Here is a 12,202-nt window from a genome sequence, read left to right as displayed (position 1 = left end):
ACATATAGATGTATATGATTTATGGCAGTAGAACCTTGTAAATTTTTATTTTGTTATTATAAACTACTACCATGAGCAGCACTGGCATGCATGATCTGAGGAAGAGCATACCTAGGAGACAAAAGATCAATTTCTGTTCTAAAAAAGCAAGATAAGTGTATGCTAAAATGTTACTAAATGCTTTACAATGCATCTGTACAGTATGCATTTTATATTCCTTTTGAGATCTGATTGAGAAGAGTTCAGCAGGAGATGATATTTAGAGACCATTAAACACTGTTCCATTTGTTCTCCTGCAGAGCATCCATATGGTATGACCATAGGATGGGGGCTATTCTCAAATCTCTTCAATTAGCAACTCCCCTTTCATGAAACGCTTCCGGGTGTTTATAAATTATAAAGTGTGAGCATCATAGAAATGGACAAGCAGAAAAACGAAGCTGTTTTTGAAAGGATAAATATTGCAATGTATCACTTCATTTGCATGTGGAATGCTTATCTGCTTCAGGTACTTACAGTTGCATAGTTTCTGGCTTATTATTCAAATAAAACACAATCGCAGTTCAGTGTTTCATCTGCGTAAATTAATTCTTGGGTCACAGATATAAACTTGCCAACAGCAAGTAAGAGTTGTGTTAGTTGAAGAAATGTCCATGGTTCTACCAAAGCAGACTGCAATGTCTATCTAGGGGAAAGCTCCATTCACTTAATGCGTACTGTTGCCGTCTCAGTTAAATCATTCGCCTAGATGGCTTTCTTGGAGAAGGCGCATGCCTCTCCTCTATCTGCTTTGTGGCCCAAGGTGCTCATAGGTACGGAGGCTTTGCATGATTCTTCTCCCTCAAAATGAAGGGTTTTGAATTGGATGATTCAAGCCACTGTGCGTACAGGTCTCCTCGTGGATCACCTTCATCGTCACATGTGACTTTTGGATAAAGAAGGAACAGATATTTCTTCTCTTAACACGTGAAGGAATATATTAGCTCATATGTTTTCCTAAGGAGAGATGAATAATATGAGCTGGGTCTCTTTTCCATTCCTCCCTGTCAGACTATAGTTCCTATTCTTGCTTAACACACACACACACACACACACACACAGGCTCTGTGCCACCAGAGACCTGGTATTTACATTATTTTGCTGCATTAGGGAATACAGCACAAGCTTCTTATTAATTTAACCCCTATCTGCTGTTTGTTCAGGCTTGTTTAATTATTACAGGTCTCATAAATCACATGGGGCACCATCCAGCAAAAACAAGCAAAGCCTACAGTAGCTCCGTCATAAAGGGCTAAATGGGATGTAATCCTAACTGAGTTCTGCTGGATTGTGTTTCTAAATTCAAGTCAAGGTGCTAGTGTAAACTTCTGAAGACCTACTACGTGGTCAGAATCTATATTATTCATATCACCTGTGCTCCCTTTCTTCTTCCTATTCGCTTGGATCACCAGCTAGAGATCTGCTCCAAGGGAAGTGCCTATAAGATTAACAGTTACAAGATGCATGACTATTTGAGGATTCAGGGAGCACAGTAAAGAAATCCTTACACTGGGCATTTGAAGATGATTTTAGTGTGTCCATGGATCTCATTTGAATAACTTTGAGGTTGCTGTTTTAATGTTGTCTGTTGGCAGTTTTATCGTGGATGCTTTATTGTCTCAGCTACTTTCAGTGCTTTTTCCCTGGGGGGACACGGGGGGACACATACCCCTAAACATTTTGTGAATCTAAGTTTGGCCTCATTGAGGGGCAGTATTTCAATGTGAGTAGGAAAATGAGAGTCCCCTAAACATTTTTTAAAGAAAGAAAGCACTGGCTACTTTCATTCTGGAACTGGTGAAGTGCTTTTGGTAGCACTAATAGGCAAAAAAGTTTCTCTCTATCTCTCTCTCCTTCCCCTCCCTCTTTTTCTCTCTCTTTTTGTCTTGACTGGATAATTCACTCCCTACTAGAGATAGATGAATCAGAGTGATATATAAATGCTTCCTCTGATCTGAGAACTTCATATTTGGATTTCACGAAGTCTTGCTTAATTGCCAGTTAAAGCATCTAAGATCTAAATGGTCAGCCATCAAAGTAATAACTGTGGTGGTAATACAAATTTCTTTTTAAAAGTTTCCTCTCTTCGTGATTTAAGCTGCTTAAAGTCCATTGAAGGAAATGGTTCTCAAAATACTGCTTTCATGTTCACGGCTCTCTCATCTCCCTCAGTGATAGAAAGTAGCAGGCACCGCTGCTACAGTGTTTGCTTTTTTTCTTAAGAGGAACGTGCTTGCAAGGTTTATGGCTTTGTTGTGATGTTCTTTTATTTACAAATGTGCACATTTTGCACAAGGAAGTTCTTCAGGAAGCAAAATAGTGTTTCTTCCACTCGCTCTGCACAAATCAAAGACAAATTAAATTTCTAAAATTTAACTTGATGGCAATTCCTAGTTTTGGTGCTTGGTTATTTATTTATTTAGAATTCCTATAGCTCATTTAATAACCCCAAGAGGTGGCCACAGTGGCTTGCAAAAGATTCCTAAAAATCACACTAAAATCTAGTAAATAGCACGGTGTACATATGAAACTACGGGTGCATTTCCTACTCTTTTGTTGTAACCCCAAGAACCAGTTCCCACAAAAATGCCCCTGAGACAAGGAAATAGAGCTGGATCTGTCCAAGGACATGATGAAACAGCTCCCCCTGAAACATAAGGCAAGTGTTACAACCCCCAAACTCCTCTTCTCTGGCTTGGATTTTAATCTGAGCAAGAGAAGTCAAGTCCACTCTACGAAGAATCAGATGGGGAAGGAAGAGACAAATGACTTCGCTCCCATGCTTTATCACACTGCCTCCACAACCACAAACCAGGTAAAGGTGTGTGTGGAAGGAGGCTGCTGGGTGGGTGTGAGAACAGTGAGTCTCCAGACTCACTCAGGATAAGGGCTCAGGCCCCATCGTGTCCTTGGTGGTATGCTTATTTTGCATGTGGGAAGCATTAATTTGGGTTGACTTGTCACCCAGGAGAAATTGAGCTATTTAATTATTTTTTTAATTTGCAGAAATCCATTCATTTTCCAAGCCCATTTTCAAGAAGTCTGACCAGGAGTTTGTCCCTTCACTATCAAAATCACCATGCCTACACTTGATAGCACACAATAACGTTTGCATCACTGTATAGAATGCAATGGCAAATTTTAAGTCACTGAACTAAAGCATTAAATAAGGAACCAGAATGTGGAAGTGAAGGTAATCCTGTTTGGTCCAACAAAATATACGAACTTGAATTTCTAACAAGATTGTGTTACCTGTTTTAACTGCCCTGCTTTTTATCCTGGAATTCTGAATATATTCGTGATCCTATTAAGAATGATTTAATGCTCTTGTTATTGTATATTTTACATTGAGAATTGATTTCATACTTGTAAAATATATTATATTACATGCCAGCTATGTCAGCTAATTATATTATATGGAACCACACCCCCTTTTTTTAACCTCACAAGACAAAAAGTGGTTTAAGGAGACAGTTGGGCATGGAAAAAAATGTAAGCAGGAAAAGGCTTAAATGAACCCGCCTTCCCTTATTTCTCTATACCTCTTGAATTTCCTTTTCTTTTTCTCTTGTGATGGCATCAGAGATGTCTTACACATCTTGACTTAAATTTTACAAATACATGTCTGTTCTCTGAAAGTGGAACCTCATTCAGTCTCTAGATTTCATCATGTTTTCATCTGCAGCTTGTTTCTTTCTTTGGGCTATAATGACGAAATTCAGATCCTAGGTATAACAGAAGCAAGAATATATAAAGGCAAACTTAGTTATCTCTGTGTTGTTGTTTTCACCAGGGAAGCACAATGTTTTTGCTTTGAAGTGTTAATTACTTCATAAACGAGAAAGCCTGCAGGTCTGTACTCTGGATACTTAAAAAAATAATTGAAAATGCACCTTGCTCAGTAACTGCCCCCCCCCTCTTTAATACTTCCCAATGTCCTTCCAAATGTCTTCAATGTGCACTCATAATACTTTTAGCTTGCCATTCCCTAAAACGATTGCTACTTATGCTGGCAACTTGTGCGGAAATATGATTTTAGTGTTTCAGGAAATAAATTACTATTAACTGGGGTGGCACAAAGCCATCTGACAATTTGGTTAGATTTGTTTGGTTAGATTTGTAGTCCATTCTGGGTTGTTGTTTTTAAATCTATGTTTATAGAGTAAATGCAATAGCCACACATCACCTGACACTCTTCTACTTTGATATTTCAGTAAATAAAAGGGGGGGGAGTAAACATAGCAAGGGTTATGTTTTGGAAAGTGGAAATTGAGACTGCTGGAAAAGATTGGTCTTTTTGTCTGCATAAGCTTACCTAAATCAACATCTGGGGCAGGGAGCTGCCTTATCTCCTGTTGTAAGGAGCATATCCTCAAATGTATAAAAGATGACCAATAATGTGCGTTGTGGTCCTTATGTAAGTGGTGGAAGAGTACATTGGCTTAGCTCCAAAGAGACACTTGCAGAAGGAGAAGGAAATTCCACTAGCTCAAAGTGGCAATCCCAATGTCCTGAGTCCCTCCTCCCTTTACAGCAGGTGTGGTTGACCTGTGGCTCTCCCTATCTTGCTGGACTACAATTCCCATCCTCTCTGACCATTGACAATGCTGCTTGGGGCTACTGGAAGTTGGAGTCCAGCAACATCTGGTGAGCAACCCCTCCACTTTAGCCTGGGCCTCTGACTGTCAGTCTGGAGGGTTCGCCTTCTGGAATTCAGGGTAGCCTGTAATGGAGAGGAAAGGCCCAATCATGTGTCAGGAACTTCACTCTCACATCTCAAGAGCCAAGTCTTTGTTCAGTAGTCAACACAAAAATCACAAATAATCTGGTGCTCTTCTACTTCGATGTTTTGGGAAATAAAAGAAAGCTACAGCAAGCTTTACATTTTGGAAACTACCGGTACTACTACTACTGGGAAAGATAACCCTTTTGAGCTTCATTTTTAAGGATACATAAGTTTACCTAATTGCTGTCTGTGGTAGTGATTCTTCTTAGAAAAGCAGGAGGCTATACAGAAAATACCCATAAGAGTAACACATAATTATTATTACTAAAAAAACCCTTTTACTGGCTTTTTCAAACATTGGTTTAAGAAAGATTACCAAGATGGTCTTAGACATCATTTTAAAGCATCCTTTAATGCTTACTGCTCCAATATTTTATCGGAGGGTTGAATGGCTGTTCAGCAAGATTAAACTCCTTAACATTTTGGCTATGTTCCTACTCCATACGGTCACAGTAACAGTGCATGGAGGAATCACCAAAGGGCATTACAGAGTCCTGTTTCTATCTCCATTCACACTAGGCTACTACAAAGAGCAAGAGGTCTCTGTGTGTGGAAATCAGAGGATGTAATATCTTAACAATGCCATAAAGTGATCAGCAAAGTTATGCTCACACCTGACAAAGTTGACAGCATTAGTAGATACAAAGTGGATTCAAGAACTGCTAGGAGTAGCCAAGTTAATCCCTTGCAACAAAAGTAGCATGTTTTGTGGCACCACAAAGACCAATAAAAATTTCATTAATTGACTACAGTCCACTTCAAGGTGATGACACACTGTGCTTTATTTCATAGAATCATAGAGTTGGAAAAAACCCTAAGGGTCATCTAGCCCAACCCCATGCAATGCAGGAATCTCAACTAAAGAATCCTTGACAGGTGGTCATCCAATCTCTGACTTAGGGGACTCTGAATTAGGGGAACAATCAGTGCTAGAAAGGCTGGTACTTGCCTTGAAAGAACAGGTATGTAGCTACTTGATTTTAGGTGTCATTGGAGGCCCAGCTGACATCTATGCAAAGGAGTACTTATGCACAACTTTTGACTAGTTCAGCCCTCTAGGTGGAGTGCTAGGTTGCTTGTTGAGGAGCAGAATCTCTTGCCTTGACTACTCCATCCCTTTATAACACAATTGCAGAGTGTGTGTCCTTGTTGGATCAAGGGCTTCCCTTAAGTAGCCCTATGACCTGCTGTGCCTTGGCATATCAACTCCTTTGAGTAGTTATGTGTATTACTTGCAGTGCCTTTGAGTAGTTCTTCTGCATATGTACTGTATCACACTGATCTGAACATTACAGCTTTGGGGCGGGGGTATCTGAATTTGGATTCATGATCAAGTGGGGGCCAAAACACATTTGATACTTGAAGAGCAGTAGGTTTATTTGTTGTTGTTTAGCCATTTAGTCGTGGCCAACTCTTCGTGACCCCATGGAGCACACCAGGCACTTCTGTCTTCAGTAGGTTTATAGCAGCCTTCAAAATTGCTGTTATTCATGGCAGAACTGTAATGTTAGTTTACATTTTTGTAATGTTCTATGCTCTGGTGTATGGCTGGCCTGGGCATCTTTCAGAGGAAGAGCAGAATGAAAATCCTCATCATCTTCAAAGGTTGTGCATACATAGGTTTTACAATTTCACTCATCAATTTGTATTTTTACTTGGATTTCTAAATATGCCTAGTTCTGTTGTTGCATCTTTGGAGTCACTTCTACAACAGAGGCGTAGCTTGGGAAGTATTACTTGCATGCCTGTAAGCAATTATCAGTTTTAAAACATATTATGATGTACCCAGTGGCAGTATTGTCATAACTGAAAGTTGATCTGTTTGCATAAGTAAAGGCATAATGAAACCTCCCCACTCAGCAGACCACTGACCTCTACACCTTCTCCAATTCTGTTTGTCGAGTTACACGCCAACTCTCAAAAACTGCTTTACAGGGAGCAGGCAGGCCTCTTAAGTGGGTAGGAGGTGTTGAAGAATATCAAACTCCCTGCTTTATGTTAGCAGAAATTGGGTGCAAGCCACTGAGTGTAAAAACTCTCTTTATTTTGAAAGTAACCAGTAGCCCACATGTTTACTGTCTCTCTGTTTGTGCTGTTAAAAGATTCCAACACATTTGCAGATTGTTTTTTTTAAAAAAAAACTGTACATAAAACTGTCAAGATTATTGCTGTAAAAATGACTTTTGCAGTGCAGGTTCAAATTCCCTTCCAGCTGTTGACAGAAATTGACTAATATTTCCTTAACGGTTCTATCTTTTGTTTCAGGCATGAACACTAGCAAGAGCGAGAATGTGAAAGAGCCCCCATTGAAGCCATCCCGGAGATCCTTGCCATGCCTTGCTCAGAGCCAAACACACCCGCACAGCCTCAGCAAGCATTCCTCATTCCTGCAGCCAAATCGAGTGCAGCCTCAACCTCAGCTAGGGACGGCAGGGACATCAACCGCTACCGTCGATGTAGTGTCAGAACGAGGTGAGCTCTGGCACACAGAGGCCACTGGCATTCTTCCACATCTGTGATGCATTCTGAACGTAGCAAACAAAAGGAACGGGGCTGTGTGATATAAACAGTGACCTGAATGTAAAATGTTTATTATGCCTTTCAGCTAAAGTGATGGAAACCTTGGAAAACAATTTACTCAAATTATCTAATACAGAATACAGCGATCCGTTCTTAGGTGAGTTGCCCTGCTCAGTTATATTCTATTGTGATTGTTCAAAATAATCCCCCTTTCCTTCCACTTTGGACAACCTAGAGCTGAAATGTCAAAATTCTTAACTTCTGAAAGATTCATTTTAAAGCAGCAGTTGAAATTCCTGTGTGTTGGCCTTTAATTCTTCTCTGGTAATTCAACTAGGTAGGCCAGGGGTGGAGGGCCTCTAGAGCACAGGCCAAGCAAGTTGACTCATGTTTTCCCCCAACCACATTCACGTCCATAAACCCCATTAGCTGATGTCATTCATGACATCATCTGATGAATACAAGGATGGAGTTAAATCCTGCATTGGCTGTTCTTGCCAGTTCCCACAGTAGTGTACAACCAATTTGAGCAGGATTTAACCATCGCTCACCAGCTGATGAGTGTAGCTTAAATCTTCCTGAATTCTGCAGGATTCCAATAAAACCTCTTCCTGATTCAGTAAGGTGATTCTATGCAAATCTGTATGGTAGGGGTGGGGAACCTTTCTATACCCATGGACCGGATGTATATGAGGATCTGCCTCTTGGGCCAAATTTGACATGTGAGTGGGGCTCCCCACCTGTCAATCATGTGATGACATCTGATGAGTGGGAAAGTGGGATTAAACTTTGTGTTGGCTGTTTGCTCCCAGCAGAGATCAGTAGTATGCAACCAAGCTGAGCAGAATTTATGCCCCTCTCATCAGCTGATGAGTGGGGGTTAAATCTTGCTGAGCTTGGCAAGATTCTATGCAACCCCCTTTCAGATTCAGGAGCAAGTTTGCACCACAATCCCCTGCTAAAATGGAGGGTCCCCTCCTTCATTTTAGTAGATGCATACATTTTGATGTGATGTGATCTCTCACTTAGGTCGTACATATTTAGGTTAAGAACAGAAAATGTGAAGGTTGGATCAACAAAGTTAATCCATTGTGTGTAATTCTGTCCTAAGCATACAGGCGTCTCCCCACTTATGTGCTTGTTACGTTCCGGGGGCCCGTGCACATAAGTGAAATTACATAAAATTGGGATTACCCTCTAGACACCCTTTAAACACCCTCCTTGCTGCTCTCTCTTCAATCCATACCAAGAAATGCTGTATCTAATAATACCCACAACTAGAATTGAAGCTCTGGGGCTGGCGGGAGGCTGGAGGATTCATTGGAAAGGGATTGCTGCTGCTGTGCTACCCCACATATCAGCTGTTAGGTGGAGAGGCTGAGCAGTGCAAAGCCCCACTGTGTCTCTTTGGGGCTTCCTGTGTCCTCATTGATGTCTTCTTCAGGCTCCAGGTAGGGTCCCCTCATGAGCCTCAAAGTCTGCCCAGAGCTCTCTTGCTATTTTTGGGTATGAATTGAATCATTTAATGATTTTCTGGTGCTGTGCATATTCATGGTCACAAATGAGTAGAACATGGATCAGCACGAGGGTGCCTGTACTTAAAATTGCAGCTTCAGACTTTGTATAGAGGTCTTTTTTGTTTTTAAGCTGTAGCCTCTGATCCACAACATTTCCATTATCACAAGACCTATTAAATGGGGCTTGTTCTTCTTGTGAAACCCTCTGGCCACGGAGGTGTTGCATAAAAAAGTCAGGACGACATGACTGCAGTCACTCTTGGAATGCTGACGGGGCTTACATAACCCCTGTGATTAATGACTTTCATTTCTTCAGTGATCTACTACGAACTGCCCCAGGAGGATATTAAAAGATGGATCTGAATTAAGTGTGTGAGATAAATATTTAATCATGAAGCTCCTAGGAAGGACAAATAAAAGGGGAAACGGTACAGCTGTGTACTAAAGAAGGCAAGGAACCACGGCCACTAAAGCCATTAGTGCAAAAGGCCATATTCCAGCTGAACCTCGAGCCAACAATTCAATAAGATGTAATTGCCATGTTTAGAACGACAAGGTGCTCTGAATGAGTGTGGATAACAACCTTGTCTCATGGTTTGGACGTGTATGGGCAAAAAAAATATGTTGATATAATCTGATGGGTGGGGAATCCTATTGCAGGGAAGCAGTGGCTAAAGATTCAGTTCTGGAACGATACGGTTCATCATTGATAAAATGATTCAGATTTGGTCTGAAAAATCTGTAATCCAGCAAGATGAATGCCGCTTTCCAGCCACCTATCGTAGCCAACAAGATATTTGGGGATCCAAGTTTTGCAGCCCCAGGCCAGCAACGCAGACTGGAGGCATATGGCAAGCTGCAGGCATATCTGGTGGTCTGCAGTTGATTTGACTCGCAGGTTGCAAAGGCATAATTATGTGCTGCACTGAAAGAATGTGCTACTTGTAAACTTTTCTTTCCTGGTTTGCACATGATGAGACAAAGTTTAAAGGTTCTGTGGTTTGTAACAAAAAGGAGCTTCCCATTATGTCTCATACAGAAATGGGGGTTTGTTCAAGCCACAGTATATTATAGCAGTCTACACTGGGCTACCCTTGATGTTCTGTAAACTGCAGCTATGCAGGGGAAGGGGAAACTGGCAAAAGTCACCACCCCATTCATTCATTAGAAGGTTTCACCAGATTGCAATCTTTCTGCAACTGGAAGGAGACTTTCTGTTCATGGAATAGACAGTCTGGATCCAGACCTCTGTTTTGAATGTGGTTACTTTCCATTATACAAGTGCTGAAATTTATATATGGCAGAAGTTTCACAGAGAAGAAGTTTTATGCACAAAGACATAAAGCATGTTCCCTCTTTAATAAGAGAAAACACGGTTTACTTTTAGACACGCAATGGAAACACTCCCAACACATCAATCAGTTTGTGGAGTAATCTGTAGAGTCAGCATATTAATTAACCTACATGCCACCTTGAGATTTCAAATAAATTGCAAAAAAAGCTTAGTAAAACTGTGTTTAAAATGTTGACCATGTGCATGAGCATAGGAGGCACTAAACAAGCTTTTCTTAGGGGAATGGCTGTGCATAGATAAAATCTGTGAAGAATCGGTGCTTTGGTTTTTAAAGATGACACAGCTGAAATCATCAAAGGAAGCCGAGTAATTAAAGGAAATCAATGTTTGCTTTACTATTTGATGTTCAGAATCCATGTGAACTACTTTTAGTGGATCTCTTTCTTTCTTTTTAGTTTTAAGAGATAGTAATCTTTGCATCCCAAGCAGTAATGCTTTTTTGTATATGCTATAATTTAATTTTCAAATTCCTTTTTTGTTGGCTCCAGGATCACTGGAATGGTGCAAATGTAACTGCTCCATGACTGAGAGTTAAAAAATGTGCTGTGGATTTGAATGCTCCCTTCTCTACTCCCAGTGAATTCTGCCATGCCTTCCACAAATTGTTGTAACTACAGCATTATATGTGCAATACATCAGCATTAAGAATATTTACCAGGCCTGTAATTAGATAATTAGATTTTGTAACCAGGATTTAAAGCGGATATGAATCCCACAGTTATTACAAACCAGGGAGAACTGGGTGAGAGTATGTGAGGCCATTCTAATCAAGTTGGGAGTTTGTTATATCTACATTGTGGTTCGAGGACCCCCAACCCCCATGAGGTGGAAATAAACACACAAGGACGCGTGGTATAAGGTTTATGGGCAAGGAAAAGGCCACAACTTTATTGGTTACTGCAATGCAAAGGTATTGGCTTAGGCATTGGATGACCACAGCAGAGGGGTTGAATCATCAGTAGGGTAGACGGAGCCAGTTGATGCCTATCCAACTATAGGCTCACCCCTGATGTCACCGGGGTCGTGCCATGGCCTCCAGCCAAGCAGGCATCGGACAGAATACACGACCGCCGGATTCCTTTAACGGAATACCCAAATCGAAGGCGTAGGCGATGGCCACACCTAGCCTTCCCACACAGCATAACACCCAAATCCAATGCCTAACCGCCACCCGAGCCGAAAAGGCTCGCCGCCAAAGAGGCCGAGGAGGGGGCCGGCGCCAGCATATATTCCAAGGTCAGGCCCGCCCCCTCTACGGGCGGCTCCAGGTGGGAGCCGCCTCCTGGGCGTGCGGCGCCGGCCAGGTGAGCCGGAAGGAGCAGGGGCTCCCGCCCCTGCGTGGGCGGGGTCGGAGCTCCCGTCCACAACCACTCCCCTCCCCTCTGGGGAGGAGAGTCTTTAGCCAACAAAATAGGAATGCTAGTTTCCTGATGAGATTATAAGTTCTGCTATTTCTAGAACATAATTTGTCTGAAAATTGGTAAATAAGAATCAGTGAGATTCATCCATGAATATGGGTTTAATGCACACCAGAAACTTCTGCAATAGAATCTGAGAACTTCCTTGCCACTGTAATATCCTAGATTGTAGAATATATTCCTTTAGTAGATTCAGGGACTCCCAGCTCTTTGGCACAGAGATCATTAGTGCTATTTTTAGGATTCTGAAGTTGCCAGCATCTGTGTCACATGCATATTAATAGCCTGCCATGTTCTCTTGCATGCCAGCCGGTGAGTTTGAATTTGGGTACTCCAAAAAATAAAAAAAAAAACTGTCGTCTTCAATATTTCACCTTGGTCATGAAATATTACTTATGTACTAAGTTAAACTAAATTATAGATGATGATACTGCATCATTTGGATGGAGTGAAGTGTTGTGTTGTGTGTGGTCATCTAAGACACAATTAATTCATGAAAGAGTAATTGAAATAAGGGACTCAGTGGAAATCAAATTACTTTTCCAAACAGCAAAGACGCAGAAGGTGT

At 41.3% G+C, this 12,202-nt stretch overlaps 1 protein-coding gene across 4 annotated transcripts in view; it reads left to right on the top strand.

The window, feature by feature from the left end:
• Positions 1-12,202, top strand: part of ANO3 (anoctamin 3) — a 230,818-nt gene that overhangs the window by 122,622 nt on the left and 95,994 nt on the right. For all 4 annotated transcript variants that reach the window (XM_083428089.1, XM_083428088.1, XM_083428090.1 and 1 more), the window contains exons 2-3: positions 7,091-7,297; positions 7,431-7,502. In XM_083428089.1, coding sequence (XP_083284215.1) covers positions 7,091-7,297; positions 7,431-7,502 — 279 coding nt within the window. The remainder of the gene's footprint in view (positions 1-7,090; positions 7,298-7,430; positions 7,503-12,202) is intronic.

Source organism: Podarcis tiliguerta (assembly GCF_965153285.1).
Source record: "Podarcis tiliguerta genome assembly, chromosome: 1".
Taxonomy (NCBI): Eukaryota; Metazoa; Chordata; class Lepidosauria; order Squamata; family Lacertidae; genus Podarcis; species Podarcis tiliguerta.
The sequence above is the reverse complement of the archived record's forward strand: the minus strand, read 5'-3'. Positions and strand labels throughout refer to the sequence as shown.